The sequence below is a fragment of the Phaseolus vulgaris genome, chromosome 4, assembly GCF_000499845.2.
Source record: "Phaseolus vulgaris cultivar G19833 chromosome 4, P. vulgaris v2.0, whole genome shotgun sequence".
Lineage (NCBI taxonomy): Eukaryota > Viridiplantae > Streptophyta > Magnoliopsida > Fabales > Fabaceae > Phaseolus > Phaseolus vulgaris.
In genome coordinates, this window is record NC_023756.2 from 4,204,799 (window position 1) to 4,225,080 (window position 20,282).

Sequence of the window (20,282 nt, forward strand, 5' to 3'; positions counted from 1 at the left end):
CGTGGCAGGTGTTTAAGCCAGCTGGAAAGGAAGTTTAAGGCCTAAACTTTTTGGTGGTGTTAATTGGGTGGTATAGGGTGAAGTTAAAGATCAATTTGAAGTATCTGAAGATGCTGCTGAAAGCTAATGAGATGGTGAAGGTAGCTGACTCCTCCGTTGCTATGGGAGGTCGTTTGTTGCAGATGTCTAGCAGCTTAATAGAGGACGCAACAGTGCTACATATGTTGATGGTAAAGAATTAATTGTAGAATAAAGCTGAAGATCTTGGCAGGCAGTAATGTTGGATGTTACTATAGGTGGTTGAGAAAGGTAGCACCAGTTATTAAGCTCTGGATGTGGAGGTTGTGCTGCAAGTGGTTGTCAAGCAGGTGGAAGGATTACGTTGGGTTTCTGGTGGTTGAAATGCTGGTTAGGGTCTTTGCAGCAGTGCAGCAGAATAATAGAACCAGTATGGGAGCTGGTGTAGGTTTTATTTATGCAGTAGTTTTATGTATGCAGTAGTGGTTACTCTCTTCCTGTTTTGGGGTGTTCCTTTTGGAGATCCTAAAACAAGGTTTGGTGTTGTAAAGGGTTGGGATACCCCTTTTGTATCCCTCTTAATTTAATTTCATTCTTTGCTGATAAAAAAAAAAAACAATAACTAACATAACATAAAACTTTTATTAAAATGTAATTAACAACTAACTAAATATATAATATAAATTTAAGAAAATAGAAATTATATAATACAAAAATTCAAAATACACACAAATATATAAATTATTAGTTATTAGTTATAAATTCCAAGTTGTATTAGTTATTAATTAAATATATATTATAATACAGAAAAATAAAAATTCAAAATATTAAATATAAATTCAAAATATTAAATAAATATTAAATACAACACCAACCTTTAAGTTGATGGTGATCGGAGTGGCAGAGGCACAAGACGAAGGCGAAGGCGGTGGCGGAAGCTATGGCGGTGGCGGAGCAGAAAAAACCAGCGAAACCAATAGAACAGTAACCTATATGCCACTAACGAGTTAGGAAACGAAAATGACAATGCCAAGGGAGTGAATAATGAATGATGCAAAAACGAAAACGAAAACGAAAACAAACGAGTGAAACGAAGAGCGGAGAGAGCTGAAACTTACAATGCAGAGGGAACTGAAACTGAGAACGTTGAAACGAAGAGTGGAGAAGACGAAAGTGAAAGTGAAAACTAGTGGCGCGCTTCAATTTTTAGGGTAAAATTGATTTACAAATGCGGTTCTAGGGTAAGACCGCATTTGTAAATCAATTTAATTACAAAAATGCCACCGCGTTTTTTACAAATGCGTTTAAACGCAAAGCCGCACTAAATAAAGGGTCGTTGTTTTCATATTTTGTACTAGTGATATCTTTGGTTTTAAGCACCAATCTAAGAAGGAAAAACCTATTGAAGGCAACTTTGAAGAGATCTAAGACCAAACATTTAGCTGTGCCAAAGAATTTTTTTTGGAATGGTCTATTACTCCACTCTTAAACAAATGGTTATTCCTATACATCCAAATCTCGTTTAGCAGTGCAATCTAGATATTACCCATTATAAGATTAACAGACATAGGTACATCAAGAAAAATGAATTGCAAGAAATGAGAGACAAACAAAAAAGGGTCTACCGAACTCACTCCTAATCACACATAGCAGAGATTCCAGACTAGTCAGGAAACCCTGCACCCAAAAAACAGATGACTAGTCGACTCCTCTAAAACCTCACACAAACAACAAAGGTTGCTCTTGACCGCAACACAATGTCTCTCCAAGTTGACCCTAGTAGCTATCTTATTTTCAATCACCCTCCAGGTGGTGATCTGGGCTGAAGGTAAGACCTTGATCTTCCAAAATGATTCATACATCTGTTGGTTTCCCCCTTTTGCCTCTCCTATTAGAAAACCATAAGCAAATTGAATTGAAAACTCTTCAGAATTGTTGTCCTTCCAAACCCATCTATCCACGGACTCCGAAGCAGAACTTACACCGAGTAACAACTCATTGAGCTGACGGACTAGGGGCACCTCCCACACCAAAAGACCCCTTCTCCAAAAAAGCCTCCAGACCCAAACATTATTAACCCAGACCCCGCAATCAGACAGAGACGCCTCTTTGTTCACAACTAAGGAGAAGAGCCTCAAGAAACTACTTTTCAAGGAACAGGAGCCCAACTAGTTGTCTTCCCAGAAAAGAATGTTTCTTCCATTCCCTAACTCCAATTAAAGCGACCTTAAAACTACCCTCTCCAACCTTCCGACTTCCAGATCTCCTTCAGGTCATTCCATCAAAGAGAAACTTTATTGGTAGAGATTCTCCGATCTTTCAAGCATCTCCAACCACCATACTTGGACACAATGATCTACTGCCATAATCCACCCTTATCAAAACTCAAACGTCAGATCCATTTCCCCAGCAAGACCACATTAAAAAGCCTAAGATTAATAATGCCAAAACCGCTTACTTCCCTAGACTTGCATAATTTATCCCACACAACCAAACCATCTTCCTCCTTTGAGACCCCCAACCCCACAGAAAGGTCCTTTGCAAACTCACTAAATTTTTCAACACATTAGGCGACTTCCTGAAGAAAGAGAGGTAGAACAAAGGGATAGACGAAAAAACTGACTTAAGCAAGCAAATCCTCCCGGCCAACGAGATGAATCTTCCCTTCCATCTAGTTGATTTGTTGTTGATCCTATTAATCACTTCATCCCAAAACGCACCCCTCTACTAGCATTCCCAAATATTTGAACAGGATTTTCATCACTTCACAATTGAGAATTGCTGCAAACCGGAGAATAAATGTCTGGTCAACCCCCACCCCACTAATTCTGCTTTTCAAGAAATTCACCTTAAGACCAAAAGCTAGCTCAAAGAAATTTAGAATAACCTTAATGTTAAAAACACTTTTGACACTAGCTTTACAGAAGAACAAAGTATCATCGACATATTGTAACATGTTCACCTTAACCATCTTTCTCCCAATCTCCACACTCTCAACCAATTTTTTTCAACCACAATCCTAGAAATCCTGGCTAATCCTTCAGTTGCAATAAGAAATAAGAACGGGGCCAAAGAGTCACCTTGCCTCAGGTCCTTCTTCGAAATAAATTCCTTAGTTGAGCTCCCATTTACTAGAACTGACACCGAAGCTGACTCTAGACAATATTTAATCCAGGAGATCCACTTTTCATAGAACCGGAGCTTTCCTAGCATGTAGTAAATAAACTTCTACCTTACTGAGTTGTAAGCCTTCTCATAATCAACCTTGAAAAATACAACTTTTATCCATCCTCTTCATCTCATTAAGAACTTCATTAGCCACAAGAACACTATCCAAAAGCCCCCTTCATTCTAAAAGAGTATATTGTTTGAAATTAATGACTTTACCAATTACCTTTTTCAACTTGAGGGAAATTTTTGTTGATACTATCTTGTACACACACCCTACCAACCAAATAGATCAGAACTCGCTAAGCTGTTGTGGATTCTCTGATTTAGGAATCAAACATAGAAAGGAAGCGTTTGACCCCCTAGGTCAACTTCCTTTTTCCACAAAATCCTTCACGTCCGACAAATAAACCTCCTTTAAGTAATCCCAACAAAATATAATGAATTTGAACTTAAAACCATCAGGATTGGGGCTTTTCGAGCTATCGCAGCTCTAGAAAGCATTCTTCACTTCCTCTTCAGTGACATTAGCTACCTGTGCCACATTATCTTCGCCACAAATAGAGTTAAAACGAACATTGTCTAACTTGGCTTAAGGCCCGGAGACTCCTTCAAACTTGGCTTTGAAAAAATACCTGACCTTCGTTTTAACCACCTCCTTATCCTCAATCCAAAGATCATTCTCTAAAACCCCGTTGATCCCGATCCTCACTCTCCTCCACTTCACGGATGAATGAAAGAATTTTGTATTTAAATCACCATGTTTAAACCATTTAGAGCAGGCCTTTTAATGTAAAACTTCTTCCTGCTTAAAAGAATTCCTACTTTGTTAAGTTAATAAGAGTTTTCTCTCCTCCCTCCCAGCCTCGGGTAGAATGCCTTCATCGTCTCTTACATCCAGCTCTTGAATCTTCTTATGTAAGACTTAGGGGTGGCATTGCGGGCTGGCCCGCCCCGCATAGGCCCACCTTGCACTTGGCCCGCCCCGTATAGAATTTGCGGACTGATTTTTCTAGCTCGCCCCGCATAAGGATTGGCCTGCGGGCCGGCGAGCAAGGCTGCATAAGAAATATTTATTAAAAAAATAAATTTTTTATTTTTTATTTATTTAGATGCATTAGGTAAATGGTCTCATAATATTATTTTCATGAAACATGCGTAGTAAGATGTTATTAAAAATTTTGGAATGTGGTGTATAAAAAAAATTATACATTTTAAAGTTATGCGGGCCAACCAGCCCCACCCCGCACTTGGTCCATGCGGGTTGTGGGTTATGCGGGGCGGGCCAGCAGGTTGAAATAAGCAACCTGCCCCGCATTTATTTCAGCGGGTCGGCCTGCACGACCCACCCCACTTTGTCACCCCTAGTAAGACTTCCCTTGCATGGTTGACATTCCTGAAGACCTCTCTATTCCAAATTTTCAGGTCAGACTTTAACTTTTTTTCAAATTTTCTTTTAAAACAAATAGCCCTTTACCATGCACCTCATAACTCTGCAATGTATTGCTAATGAAATCTAAAAACCTGCCATCATTTTGTCACACATCCAAGCTTCTAAACAGTTTTGTCCCCTAGTCAATGCTCGTATCTTTTAGCACTAGCACAAAGTGATCAAAGACCGGTCTACTAAACACATTTTGTTTACAGTTCGGCCGAAACTCCAACCACTCCCTGGAAACTAAAATCCTATCAATTCTGCTCTTTACAGTCCAAGTGAATTTTTTCCCAACCATCGAAATGTCCACAAATCTGTTTTTTCGATTAATTCATTAAACCCTCTAATTTCTCTACTATAATGAGAAATTGAGATAAAACTCCTTCTTTATTCCTTATGCCCGATAGAATTAAAATCCCCAACAACACATTTGAAAGGAAAGATAATAAATGAAAATTTCCAAATAATAAAGTACATTTTCTAAAGTTTGACATTTACACATATAAAGTTTAAAAATGAAAATATACCATTTTCTTTCATTACAAGAAATATTAGTTATGATTATTATTTATAATTATTAATATTTTAATAACATTATTATAATCTTAATAAAAATAATAATAATAGTATTAATGAATAATCTTAATATCATTAATAATAATATTAATAATATTATTTCTATTATTAAGATTATTTATATGTGAGTTGCTTTTATTGGTTTACGGAACACTTCATATAAAAAATATTTTTTTTAAATTAATGAAAAATAATTTTTTTAAATACAAATTTGGAATACATTTATTTATTTTTATTAATTTAATTTTTCTTCTTGTTTAGATGAATTAGGTAAATGGTCTCACAATACCATTCTCAAGACACATGTGTAATGAGATATGAGTAAAAAAAATTATAATAATGTTTTGATTTTCAATGAAATTTGAATTTAAAATATTGGTTTAATTACCTTTTTCGTCCCTATATTTATAGCCAATAGTCAATTTGGTACAGTGGTTTTTAAAAAATTCAATTTGGTCCCTAAGTTTTTTAAAATGTATTCAAAATGGTTTTTTCTGTTAAATATCACCAAACGATGTTAACTGGTGCTTATGTGGCAGACACGTGTAAGTTACGTGGATGGTGCTTACATTACTTTAGTGAATAATGAATTAGGGTTTAGGTTATTCAAATTGGAGATTTCGAATTTCTGATTTAGGGTTTCTAATACGAGGATTGCTCCCCTGGTTGGATTCTGTGGTGCGCTTCCCTGCTTCGATTCCATTCGGAGGTGTGCTCCCCTCATTCGATTCTGTGGTGCGAGTGAATTTGGAGGTGCGATCTTGTGGCTTGTGATTCGTTCGTGTGTGGTTCCGTTTGTGGTGGAAATGTGAGCATATAGATCTGCATCTGTATCATCATGTAGCTGTAACCGAATGGAAGTGCAACAACAACGATCGAATTCTAGCCATGGTGGTGGAAGTAGGACGACTTTTGTTGCTCCCATTTGCGATTGTGGGGAATTTATGGTTTTGAAAACCGCAACAACGGTCAAAAATTGTGGGAGGCAATTTTGGGGGTGTCCAAAGTATAAGGTGAGATGTATTAAACTATGACTTATGAAAACAAAAATGCATTGGTATTGATTTTTTGCTTATGGTTTTGTCTAATACAGAGTAGGAGTGGCGTAAGCATGGGATGCAATTTTTTTAGATGGTGCAAGTGCATTGAAGACATTGAGGATGACAGAGATGGAACTATTGCTAGACAAAGAAACAAGATTTGTAGCTTGGAAAAGCGTTTGAAGATGTCAAGAAAGTGGATAAAGATGTTGTTAGTAGGATTGTGTGTTGTTGTAATAAACCTTGCTATGTTGATTATTTTCTTAAAATTCCCTTGAGTGACGTCTGCATGTATGTTTTGGTTGGGATTATGATTATTAGTGTGTTGAGTTGATTATGTCTAGTATGTAATATGTATCCTGAGATCTGTATCAATGAAAAATGAATTTTAGCAAGTGGTTGGCATAGAAGTTATGTACTATTTTCTTGTTTTGTGGTGCTGCATAATTTTGGGGTTGAATAAGTTGGCATTGTGGGAAATAAGAATGGTGTAACCAAATTAAGATGCAAATTCATTCTTGAAATCAGTATCAGAATAAACTAACATGGGTTAGACTTGCTTAGCTTGAACATTAATGTTAAATACTGCATCTAGTATACATCTTAAGCTTTTACTTTTTTATGAGACAATAAAGTTCAGTTATCCTGTGTCTGAATAAGGTGATATGCATCTCATAATGGTCTAATGGACAATTCCACAATGGTTGTAGTGAGCGAAGTAAACTTCATAATTGAAACTATGTTGGTTAACTGATTTGCAATTCCCAGGGCCAAGGCTGCATTTTAAACTCAAAGTTTATTATATGTAAATGAAACCTGATTGAAGATTTCACAAAAGTGATGTAAGGGTATACGTTGGCTGTTTAGAAGATATTTATAGAAAAGATAAGCAGTGATATTTTCAGAAAAATTTAAACAACATTTAAAAATGTGCAACCGCTATATAAGTTTTTTCTCAAAGGGCTTGAGATTGAAAGGTATTATACAATTGAAATTAAGAATCAAACAGATTAGTATCATGAACAATTAAGAACTCTGATTTGGGCAACACAACAAGAAAATTCAGAGCAAGCAGAGGCCAATCTCATCAAAGACTAAATAAATGAAGGAAAATTGTGATGTTATAATAATATAAAGGTAAAGTATGTAAAAGTAATACAAAAGATATGTAATACCTTAGAAGATAAAGCACAAGCAGATTTTCTTCACTAATGAATCCATAAGAGCTAACATAGTTTGGTCCTATAATAATTGTTTTTCAAAATACATATGTTTAGAAATAAGTGAGTTCCAAAAGCATTCATGGCTTCCAAAAGCAGCCTCTGATGGACTGTAACTTAAGCCTCGTGTTGGGTCTTGAAAATGTTGCAGTTGTAGTTTCCTGACTTGGAGCTTCCTGAGATGGCCCTGATGCCCTTGTAGCTGCCTGACTTGGAGCTTCTTGAGGTGGCCCTGGTGCACTTGTAGCTGCTTGACTTGGAGCTTGCTGAGATGGCCTTGGGTGAGATGGTCGTTTTGCACTTGGACCTTGTTCAGATGACTTTTCAATGCAAGACTTTCTATTGTGGCCAAGCTTATGACAGATCCCACTTTTTTTCTTTAACCCAGTTTGGCCTATCTGAGTCTTATTCTTCATTACCTCCCATGGCTCTAACCTTCTCTTCTTTTTTGGTCTTCCAAGCATCTTCTTTGTGGGAGGTGGCACAACATCTGGCATTTCAGTTCTTTCCCATACTTGTTCACCATTAACTGGATAGATAACTGTGTTGTACACCTCTGCATATGTTTCCTTCTTGTACCAAAATGAAATGAAGTTCACTGGATCTACATCCATCTATCACTGTCACATGACCATGTTGATGTATCACCACCAACATATCTCGCATCACAAAATATCCCACTATGGTGGACCACAAGTTGAAAATAACCTTCTTTCATGATATGAACTTTATAAAAGGTATTCCTGTGAAATATAAATATGCATATGACCACAAATAACAAACAAATTACAAACCAAATCTTCACTTAAATGTTGGACCACACATCACAATATTATGTCAGAGACCCAATGTTGGACCACACATAAAAAAATGTTGCACATGGTGGACCCTACATCATAAACAACTCTGTATATGTTCTCTAAAAGTAATAAAAAACAGAACCACTCTGAAACTAAGTAAAAAATTACTAACCTTATAAAGGAGCAACCACAAAACGACACCACGGTCTGGATCGCAATCGCTGCCCCTTCACCACCTCTGGACCGCACCACATAATCGCTCCTCCAAATCGACCATGGGAACGCAACTTACCATCGTAACTCACGATCGCACCACAGAATCGAATGAGGGGAGCACACCTCCGAATGGAATCGAAGCAGGGAAGCGCACCACAGAATCCAACCAGGGGAGCAATCCTCGTATCAGAAACCCTAAATCAGAAATTCGAAATCCCCAATTTGAATAACCTAAACCTTAATTTAGTATTCACCAAAGTAATGTAAGCATAATCCACGTAACTTACATGTGTTTGCCACATAAGCACCACTTAACGCCATTTGGTGATATTTAACAGAAAGGACCATTTTGAATACATTTTAAAAAACTTAGGGACCAAATTGAATTTTTTAAAAACCACTGTACCAAATTGACTATTGACTATAAATATAGGGACGAAAAAGGTAATTAAACCTAAAATATTACATTAAATATATACGCTTTTTTAAGGTAATACATTTAGACACATGATTACTATTCCAATTTAAAAATAATATATATACATATATACATTCATATATATATATATATATATAATACTATACTTAACTTTTATTACAAAAAAGACTAAGGTTTAACTACTGTATTTAGCATTTGATGAGTATTTAAACCTAAACAATCTATGCACTTTAGAAAGATAAAAACACACTATTAAATATTAAAAAAATTATTATTGAATTTCGTGAAGGTGTTATGAATTAGGAATTGGAGGTAGTTTCTTCCTACACTTCTATGCCTTTCTTCTTGCACCCCATACTTAAAAAAATACTCAAATTACCCTTTGACATTTTTCATTGAATATTTTTTCTTTAATTCCAGAGTGTGGAATTCAAGATACTTCCTAGGTTATAGAATTTGGAATTTAAAATTTGTGTTTTGGAATGTATAATATTTCAGATTGTACAATTATAATGTATTTTAAATTATAGAATTTGAAATGAATAATATTAGAATTTTTTAGAATATGAAGTTACAAGAAGAAATTATGGGGATACATAAAGAAATTTCTAAATTTTTGAAATATGTGGGTTATGCACGCCAACTCTCCCCGTTCAACACTTAACCCACGTGAGCTGCGAGTTGTGCAAAACGAGCTTAAGAAAACCAACAAATTGAAATAAACAGTCCACATTGCATTTTTTTCTAGCAGGTTGCGGACTGGTGTGTGGTTGAGCCTGCTTTACCATCTCTTCTATTCACAAATAATTGAATATCTTATTATTCACATCATCATGTTCAAGGTAGGTTTATGTACCCAATTTCAAGTTAACTAAAAGAAAGTACACGTAACAAGAGTTAACCAAATCTTTCATTATCGAATTAGTGTTACTAGTTCTATGCTTCAAATGTAAAAACTTTCTAGTTAACAAGATAAGATAAGAAATATGAATTCTTTTAAGGACAAAATATAAAGAAGAAACATTAGTAGAGGATACTATTCCATAATAAGAAACTTAGTTTAACTATTGGTTGTCATTTACAACTTCTAGTTGTATCAATCAATTATTATGATATTATTGATTGCTGGTAAATATTTAGACCACAAACTCTAAGATTCATATACTTTCGATTTTCTCCAAGATAGAGACTTGTTTCTTGCCGTGCCGTAAATGTGTTCCCTTGTCACCCATGGATGGTTTTCCTATTCTTTGGAATGCTTAGAATCATCTAAAAAGACACTTTCAACAACAACAAAATAGCCACGAAATTACAGGAAAAAAAATGTTTCCTGAATATTTCTGCAAGATTTTCATATTCAATTAATGTGGACCATGTAAAATATACCCCATGAATTCAAGTTTCTTTTGTCTCTTTCTCCTCCACTGTCAGAACCATGTGTGGATCAGAATTTGAGATTGAGATTGTTTGACAAACATCTTTTCGATTTTTTCATCCTTTTCTTATCTTAGTCTGCCTTGTGTATATTGGAAACTTTCTTGTGTAGCCTTTAATTAGTTATAACACATTCTTTTAGTTTATCTATTTAATTGGTTATAGCAAATATTTTAATTGTTTATATAAAAAAATGTCATTCAGAATCAGTTCGAAAAATATAAAAGTTTATTTCTTATCTATACTTGTTATAGAATAAGAAACGACCTATTTTTATATTTCAAGAATATTTTATGAAATTGAAATAAATATGATTAATAAAGAAAATTTATAATAAAATGATAAAATATCTATTTTTATCATAATTTCTACCATGACCGTAAGTTTCTATTTTATTTAAAATTATCGTGAAATCAACAAAGAATAATTCGTATTTAAAATTAATAACATAATGAATTGGGTATTGCACGTACACATTTATTGCCAATTGTAACTGCATGGGTTATCGAAATGATTGCATCCATTATTGAGGGACTATCATCATATATAATACAAGCTTTTTTTGTAATTAGTATCACGTTAGTTTGGACTGGGAATAAAGTTTTTTAACTTTTTTTATATATTTGTTTTTTACTGTTTTATAAAAGACAATACCAAATTAAGTAAGGTTTCCTTTTTTTGCTACTGGCTATTATTGGAAAGTTCGTCTTGGTATGAACTGTTTTTCGAGAGTTCTGATGTAACATTCTGTGTATTTTGGAGAGCTACTTAAAATAGTTTTTTTTTATAGATTGGAATATGCCTTAAACATTCCTATTTGTTTAATTTATTTCTGATAAAAAAATGGTAAAAAAAAACACTAATCCAAACCTAGAATTAACGCAAGCACGAAATGTGAAGTCTTATTCCTTTATCTCCTTCACAAAGCTCTTAAAGTTCTCATAAGATGTACCTCCTTTTGCTATGTTGTTCATCACTTTCTCCTTCAACACCACACACCTAAATTTTATGCTCTCATCATTAAATAATTGTTCTACCTTGGTTTTCAACTCCCTCCGTGACACAACTCCATTTTGATCTTTGTCAATCCCCACCCCAACCTTTAACTCATCACAAATATGTGTTTTGTTGTAAACTTGGTCTCCAAAGTATGGCCAACACAATAAAGGTACCCCATTGGACAAACCTTCCATGGTAGAATTCCAACCACAATGAGTCACAAAACATGCTATGGCAGGGTGGCTTAAAACCTTTTGTTGAGGAGCCCAATTAACTATCTTACCCTTATGTCCTTGGAATTCATGAGGGTATGCCATTTTATTGTCTTCTCTTATAACCCAAAGAAAAGGTCTGTTGGTGAGGTGTAGTCCAAGGGCAAGTTCATTGAATTGGTTTTGGTCAAAAAGAGTGAAACTACCAAAGGCAACATACAACACAGAACCATCAGCTTGTTCATCTAGCCAACTCATGCAGGAGTGGTCTTCTTTCCAGAATTGTCCCATTGATTTTGTAGCTGCACTTTTGTTATGATCATTATCATTGCTTCTCAACAATGGCCCAATTGGGATGATGTTCGGAAGAAATAATAATGTCTCAGGTTCAAGTTCATGTGTGGTGTTGCATAGCCACCACTGTGTCAAATGTAAACTTCGTGCGCAATACAGCAAATACTTAAGCACTTTCTTACCAGTTGTTAGGTCACCGATATTCAACCAAAAAAAGTCTTTTGGATCCATCTCAGGCATACTTGGCGAAATCTGAATTCTCTTTTCTGTAGTTAATGTTAAACCTTCAGCGAAAAACCAACAAAAAAACATTAGCTTATACAATAGACGTATAAATTAAGTTATAAATTATGTTCAAACATAAGAATACGATAATATTCTTACCTAAATCAGAGTCTATAATTCCCTCATCAATAAGCACAGGGATGTTGTACAGCAAGGTGAAAAAAGTTGCTGATGCAGGACACAACACAGCTCCTTTGATTCCCAGTTTAGTCCCAACATCCAAAGCCCAAGCCATGCACAAATCAGCAACAATGAAGTTGATTCTGTTCTCACCTTTCAAATGAATATCCTCTATGAGCTTCTCAAGTGCTTCTGGCATGGTGTTTGGAATGGCATCACACATCTTGGCCAGATCGTTTCTGTCATCATCAGGTCCTAAACCATCAGAGATTGAAACCAACTTCAGCACTGATTCTTCATCATCAAGGGTAGAACTATCTTGTTGCTCCACCATGGAACTCACCACTCTCCTGTGGATAAAGTCTGTGTTCACAAAAATGACTTTGCATCCATTCTGAACCAACTTCTGCGAGAAGGTCATCATGGGATTCACATGCCCTTGTGCTGGATATGGTAAAGCTAGCACAGTTGGAGTTCTCATGTTAACACTCTTTTTATTTGGTTTCTATTGATTCTGATTTTCTGAGACCAATTAGCATGCATCTATTCATCTATATATAGGCACAGCCCCTCACTATATCATAATCGTGTATATACGTACCAATTACAATCTAGGTCACGATCAGTCAAAATCTTCGGCTATCATAAATTTCATGTAAGAAGAAATGTAGAAAGTTTGTGTGTTCACAACAATAATTTTGTCATTCTATACCTCTTTACATTTCCTTGTACTTCTCTGATTCGACTTTAGTGTTTTTATCATTAAACTTTTGTTTTTTAGTTTATTAATTGATTTAGCATTATGGTGTTATTTAATTACGAGAATCATGTAATTAGTGTAAGAAATTAGACGTGAAGGGTAGGGAAAAAACGGATGGTGGGTCTTTGATCTGGGATGTGGTGGAAGGGGGTCACTATGAGATTATGTGTGCAGAGAGTAGGATGAGGCAGTGCAGAATTGTGTAGGTGCTGGTCTAGATTTGCTCTGTCATGCATTGCATATTTGTTGCTTTAGTTTTATCAATCTATGTCTTAGCCAAAGGCTAGGAGCTGTTTGGATAGGAATGTCTTCTTAACAGCAAAACAGCAAAACTAATTTGTCCTGCATAATTTTGCATACTAGATAGGAACTTTGGGAATGGTTTTGCTAGATCTAATTTTTATATAAGGGTTCAAACATTCCTAAAATATCCCTTCTAATTTTATTTACTTTTTGCTTATAAAAAAATTGTAAAAAATATTTCTTTTAATTTAGATGAATTTGAAAGGAAAGGTTAATAAATGAAAATTTTCAAATAATAAAAAGATTGGTAGAAGGATAGTTGAGAAGTGCAACAGATTGCCTCTAACTTTGAAAACAATTGGATGTCTTTTACGCACAAAGTCATCCATTTCAGATTGAAAAAACATATTGGAAAGTGACATATGGGAGCTACTAAAAGAGCACAATGAAATAATCTCTTTGCTATTTCTAAGCTATTGCCACCTTCCTTCTCAGGGTATTTGATCATGATGGGGTTATTTTTTTTTGTTTTTACCAAAATGGAGTCCGTTTAAAAAAAATTACAAATTTAGGCAAGTCGTGCCAATTTGGCACGACTTCATATGGACAAATCGTTCCAATTTGACACGACTCTGCCATGTCATACTAAAATCGTGCCAACTTGGCACGACTTCTGCCCTGTCATACCGAAGTCGTGCCAACTTGACACAAATCTGCCACATCTTAATTTTTAATTTTTTTTAAAAATTTTATTGTTTATATATTGGATAGTAAGTTATGTAATGCTAAAAATTAATTTGATACATAATTTTTTAAGAGGGTTAGTTTCAAGGAACAAAAAATTGGATATATATAATTATTTTTAAATTATTTAATTATTTCAAAATAATTACAAATTATTTATATTATTTGTTTTATTTAAAATTTATATAATTATTTCAAAATAATTACCGTACTTATACCTTTTTATATTTTAATATAAATGACATTAAAAAAAATAAACAGGTCAAAAAATGTATTATTTGAATTGTGATAAAAAAAATTATTACTTTAGAAAAAAATAAATAATTGTAATACACGATTATCCAATTTTTTGTTCCTTAAAACTAACACTCTTAGAAAATTATGTATCAAATTAATTTTTTACATTACATAACTTACAACCCAATATATAAACAATAATATTTAAAATAAAAATAAAAATTATGACATAACATAAGTCGTGGCAAGTTGGCATGACTTCAGTATGACAGAGGCACGACTTGCCTAAATTTGTAATTTTTTTTAAACGGACACCATTTTGGTAAAAACAAAAAAAAAATAACCCCATCATGGTCAAAAACCCTCATTCTCATCTTAAAAGGTGCTTTGCTTATTGTGTCTTATTTTCCAAAGATTATGAGTTTGTGAAGGAGAAGTTAATAATTTTCTTGTGAGTCCACAACATATTAGACGTCAAGAAGAAGTTGGTGAACATTACTTGAATGATCTATTGTCAAGGTCTTTCTTTCAACAATTAGGGGTCAAAAAGTGTTTTGAACAATCATGTCTTAGGAGGTGTTTCGTCATGCATGACCTTTTCAATCATTTGACAAATTCAATAATTTGACAAAATATGTCTGTGTGGATTTTTGTTCCAGATTGAAATTTGATAAAGGTTTTAATGGTTTTGGGAGTTTAAGTGAAACTAAAAGCTTCGTTAATTACGTGTTTAATATGTGAAGCTTCTGTCTTGTTCTAAGACATCTTTGTAGTACTTTTTTCTTCCTGCCCTTACAAGCCAGTGGATGTATGTATCATAAACTAATAACTAATTCCAACTAACTATATAAAGATAACCTTTGCAACACTTATACCAAATCAAGTCCCTATAAATTTAACCAAATTCTCTGTTTTTTTAATTTGGTTCTCTTGAATGTTTATTCAGAAATGTTGTCCCAATACTGGATTATGCTAAATCATGGAGAAATTGAATTATTCATAATAAACCATGTCATTATGTAACATGCTTGTCTCAAGTCTTAATGTGAAATGCTTTTAAGCTGAAATCTAATATGGTATAAGATTCTATAGCTCATTTGTGTTTAATTACAATAAACTGAGACAATTTGGGCATTGAAATTGTCTTAAAACAGGGTCCAATGTGCAAGGCCATACATCCATCCATTTTATTTTCCTTAATGTTCAGAACTTTAGACTACTAAATATTTTATTTTTCCTTTTTCTCATACTTTTGACCCTTCATGTATCATAATCCAGCATTCTATACTTATATAAACCAAGAAAAATGAACTTTTCTATTTGGACTGAGGAGTGGATTTGTGAGGATTAGAGAGTATGTGTGAGAGGATATGTGAGGTTGTTTGGATTGAGGGATGATAGAGTGGATTTGTGAGGATGATTTATTGTAAGTTTACAAATTTACCCTTGTTATTAAAAAATATTTAAATAATGAATTATGATTTTTTTTAGGTTTGAATTAATTAAATATTTTTAACATATAATATCTATAATTGTTTATATTTTTTAATAAAAGATTAAATATTTTTTTGTGTTAAATTGAAATAAATTTATTAAATACATTAAAATTTATGAAAATAATATTTATTATTATATTCATTTGTTACTTTATATAACTATATATGGTTGATATTATAAATTTTTTTGTATTTTTTATTTTATTATTTATAATTATATGTTGTTATTAATAGTATAATTAAATATTTTTGAAATTATAAATAATAAATAAATTTATATAATATTTAATTTTGTATATTGTAAATAAAATGGATGGACAAGAATATTTTGGTAAAATACAATAATCCTACATTAATCGCCACAAATCTCTTCATCAGCAGGGAGAAGGTTTGTCTTCTTTGGGGGACTAACGAAGTAGATTGGGTCGAAAACAAAGCTACAAACAACGCAGGGGGGTTCTTACGATGTGGAGTAATAAGTCGTTTCAGATGTTTAGTTTTGTAAACGGAAGGAACTATACTGTGATTGAAGGTTTTTGGAAGGTTATTAATGAGGTTTTTGTAACTATAGTGAATGTATATTGTTGTGGCTCTTTACGGGAAAAGAAAGAGATGTGGAAAAAGATCAATGGAGTCAGGTTGAATCAACTATCAAAGGCGTGGTGTATTATTGGAGATTTTAATTCTATTAGACGTAAAAGAAGAGAGGAAGAGTTTGATTTCGACGTCAGATTATTCTAGAGAAATAAAAGGGTTTAATGATTTTATCAAAAAATCAGAATTGGTTGATATCCCATTGGTTGGAAGGAAGTTTACTTCGTATAAACCCAATGGTTTGGTGAAGAGCAGAATCGACAGGGTTCTAGTTTCAAAGGAGTGGCTGGAATCTTGGCCTCACTGCCAACAATTCGTTTTAAACAAATCAATCTCTGACCATTGTGCGGTTATACTTAAAGAGGTGTCAGTGGACTGGGGCCCGAAACCTTTTAGGTGTTTGGATGTTTGGCAAAAAGATAGCAGATTTAAAGAGTTTGTGAGTTCGAGTTGGTCTTCTTATAGGTTATAGGAGGTGGGATTTTTATTTTCAAAGAAAAATTGAAAAAACTAAAAGCATATTTAAAAGTATGGAACAAAGAAGTCTTTGGAGGTGTAAATCTTGCCAGTAAGGAAGTGCAAAAGAAGATCGATGAATTAGATGTACGAGACAATGATGGTGGTTTAGTTGAGTCAGAAAGGGAAGAAAGAAAGTTCCTCTTTGCAAAACTTAATAAATTCAAATTTAAGCAAGAGGCTATTATGTTTCAGAAAGCAAGACAAAAGTAGTTAAAACAGGGGGATCTTAATACAAAGTTTTTTCACTCTGTAAACTGGAGAAGGGCAAGGAATCAGTTGCATGGGGTTTTCGTTAACGGTAAATGGTGTGAAGATAAGGAGGTGATCAAGGACAAGGTTCGTGTTTCCTTTGAAGATAGGTTTGCCATGAACGATGCTTGTCAAGTTAGATTGGACAATGTCAGGTTCAGTTCCATTTCGGAGTCCGATAATGAGTTGTTGATTGGAGATTTTCTGAAGATGAGGTTAGGGCTGTAGTTTGGAGTTGTGACAGTTCAAAGAGCCCTGGCTCTGATGGTTTCAATGAAATTTTGCTGGGATATCATTAAAAAGGATGTGGTGTCGGCAGTGAAGAATTTTGCGGTTAATGGTCATTGACCCAGAGATTCAAACGCTTTGTTTCTTTGTTTAATACCAAAAGTAGAAAATCCTCAGCAGCTCGGTGAGTTTAGACCTATTTCATTAGTTGGGTGCTTGTATAAAATCATATCTAAAGTGCTATCTCTACGATTGAAAAAGGTAACTAGTAAAGTTATTGACGTTAGATAGTCGACTTTCCTTGAAGGAAGGGGTTTTTCTGGACAGTGTGTTAGTCGCCAATGAGGTTTTGGAAGAATATAAAAGAAAGAGGAAGAGTTGTGTTTTCTTCAAAGTTGACAATGAGAAGGCGTATGACTCGGTCAGTTGGGAGTTTATTTATTATATGCTAAGGAGGTTGGGTTTCTGTGATCTTTGGATCTATTGGATAAAGGGTTGTTTAGAATCAGCCTCGGTTTCAGTTCTAGTTAACGGTAGTCCACCTAGGGAGTTCTTTCCTAGGAAGGGACTTCGTTAAGGTCATCCGCTAGCACCGTTTCTCTTCCTTATTGTGGCAAAAGGGTTGGCTGGGGTATCAAGGGTGGCTGAAGAAAAGATTTGATTGACAGTTTGGAGGTTGGCAAGGATAAAGTGAAGGTAAATATGTTACAATATGCAAATGATATTTTGTTCTTCTGTGAAGCTAACACCAAAAGCGTTTTCAATATTAAGGCGATTTTGCAATGCTTCGAGCTTTCTTCTGGGCTTAGGGTGAATTTTTTGAAAAGTAGAATTGGTGGGACGGGGCTGGATCAGCTTTCGCTTCAGCGTTTGGCAGCTATTCTCAACTGCGACGTGATGGTTTCTCCTTTTGTTTACTTGGGATTGCCAGTTGGAGGGAATCACAAGCGTGGTGCCTTTTGGAATGGGGTGATAGAGAAAGTTCAGGCTAGGTTGAGCAGGTGGAAAGGGAGGTGCCTTTCGATGGCTGGGAGGATCTGTTTGTCAAGTCAGTTCTTTCCTCTATCCCGTTATTTTTTATGTCCTTATTCAAATTGCCTTTAGGGGTGGCAAATAAATTAGTTAGGATTCAAAGGAATTTTCTCTGGGGGTGGGGATCTGAAGGAAGGAAGATCGTTTGGGCTTCTTGGCAAAAGGTATGTAAGCCTCGCGATTTTTGGGGGGGCTTGGTATTATTGATTTAAAAAATTTTAACTTGGCTTTGTTAGGAAAATGGATTTGGAGGTTGGGTACGGATAAGGGTGGTCATTGGAAGGAGATTCTGGTTTCAAAATATGGTGGTTGGAAGTGCTTGAGAAAGGAAGGAAAAAGTCGTAGAAGCTCTCTTTGGTGGAAAGATTTGAAAGAGGTGTGAGCCTCAGAGGGTTGGGGAAGAAGTTTTGAAGATGGGTTCAACTGGAAAGTTGGTGATGGAAAGGATATTTCCTTCTGGGAGGATAATTGGTTGGGTTGCGATGCGTTGAAGAGAGCCTTTCCGAGACTGTTCTCTTTGTGTTTGGCCAAAGAGACAAAGGTGGCAGAGCTTGGATCTTGGTCTAATTGTGTTTGAGTTTGACATTTAGTCCGGCGAAGACCTTTTTTCGAATGGGAGAAGCCTTTGGTGGATCAATTTTGGCAGGTATTGCAAGGTGTTAGGTTGATTTTGGGAGAGGCGGATAGTTGTGTTTGGAAGGTCGGGGATCTTCAGAAGTTTTCAGTTAACTCTGCTTATATGCATGTTAGGAGGGATAGTGAGGTGGAAGGTTCTCCGGTATTCAATAAGTTGTGGAGATGTAAAGCCGTACCTTTTGCTTTATTTACTGTTTGGAGGGTTCTGGAGAATAAGACTGCTACTAGGGTCAATCTGGAAAGGCGAGGGGTGATGGTTGAAAATGCTTTGTGTTGTCTGTGTGGGAAGGAGGAAGAGTCTTCCGCCATTTGTTTTTTATTGCAATTTTACTTGGCGTGTTTGGTGTTTTTGCTATAAGTGGCTTGGAGTTTCGTTTGTGTCTCACATTGATCCTAAGTCCAACTTTGCTCATTTCTGGATGAGTCAGTCTTCAAACTCGGTTAACATTGTGTGGAGTACAATTTGGGTGGGGGTTGTGAGTGAAATCTGGAATCACAGGAACCTTATCATTTTCAAAAGGGGTGTGACTGATGTGTCAGAAATGCTTGCAATGGTGCAAGTAAAGGTTTGGTCTTGGATTTCCACAAAATCTCGTTCTGCTTCGTTTTCCTATTCTGATTGGTGTTTAGAACCTTCGGCATGCATGATGATTGTTCCTTGAAGTTTTTACGTGTTAGTTTGGTTAGTGCTTTCATCAGTTAGGTAGGCGGTTCTAGTTAAAAGTTGGTTCTCATTTATTTATTGTTTATTGCTGATAAAAATAAAATAAAATAAAAAGAACCATCCACCCTCTCTCCATCCACTCTCCCACCCTCAAAATCTTTGAAACAAACAAAAAAAAAATATTCCCTCCCTCCTGAAAACAAACATGTGGACCACCATGAATTAAGTTTCTTTTGACTCTTTCTCCTCCACTGTCAGAATCATGTGGTGGATCAGAAGTTGAGATTGAAATTGTTTAACAATCATCTTTTCGAATTTTTAATCCTTTTCTTATCTTAGTCTGCCTTGTGTATTTGTATGTGTATTATTTGTGTGGTTATTGGAAACTTTCTTGTGTCTTTTTATAGTTATAACACATTCTTTTAGTTTATCTATTTAATTGTTTATATAAAAAAATGTCAGTTTATTATCATGTAACTTGAACTATATTCAGGATCAGTTCGAAAAATATACAAGTTTATTTCTTACCTATTATAGAATAAGAAATGACCCATTTTTACATTTCAAAAATATTTTATGAAATTGAAATAAATATGATTAATAAAGAAAATTTATAATAAAATG

The 20,282-nt window shown here is 34.7% G+C and overlaps 1 protein-coding gene across 1 annotated transcript; it reads right to left on the reverse strand.

Moving 5' to 3' along the window:
- Positions 1–11,114: 11,114 nt before the first annotated feature.
- LOC137836975 (UDP-glycosyltransferase 83A1-like) lies at positions 11,115–12,816 on the reverse strand. Its single transcript, XM_068645783.1, has 2 exons — positions 12,236–12,816; positions 11,115–12,135 (listed from the first exon to the last, which is right to left on the reverse strand). Exons 1-2 carry the CDS (start codon positions 12,735–12,737, stop codon positions 11,249–11,251), a joined length of 1,389 nt encoding a protein of 462 aa, XP_068501884.1. The 5' UTR covers positions 12,738–12,816; the 3' UTR covers positions 11,115–11,248.
- Between the last annotated feature and the right edge of the window lie 7,466 nt (positions 12,817–20,282).

Bases quoted from the DNA above. Each gene is read 5' to 3' on its own strand.
- LOC137836975 (XM_068645783.1), bottom strand. From the start codon at position 12,737: ATGAGAACTCCAACTGTGCTAGCTTTACCATATCCAGCACAAGGGCAT. The intron at 12,136-12,235 runs GTAAGAATATTA...TTTTCGCTGAAG, and splicing joins AATTATAGACTCTGATTTAG to GTTTAACATTAACTACAGAA.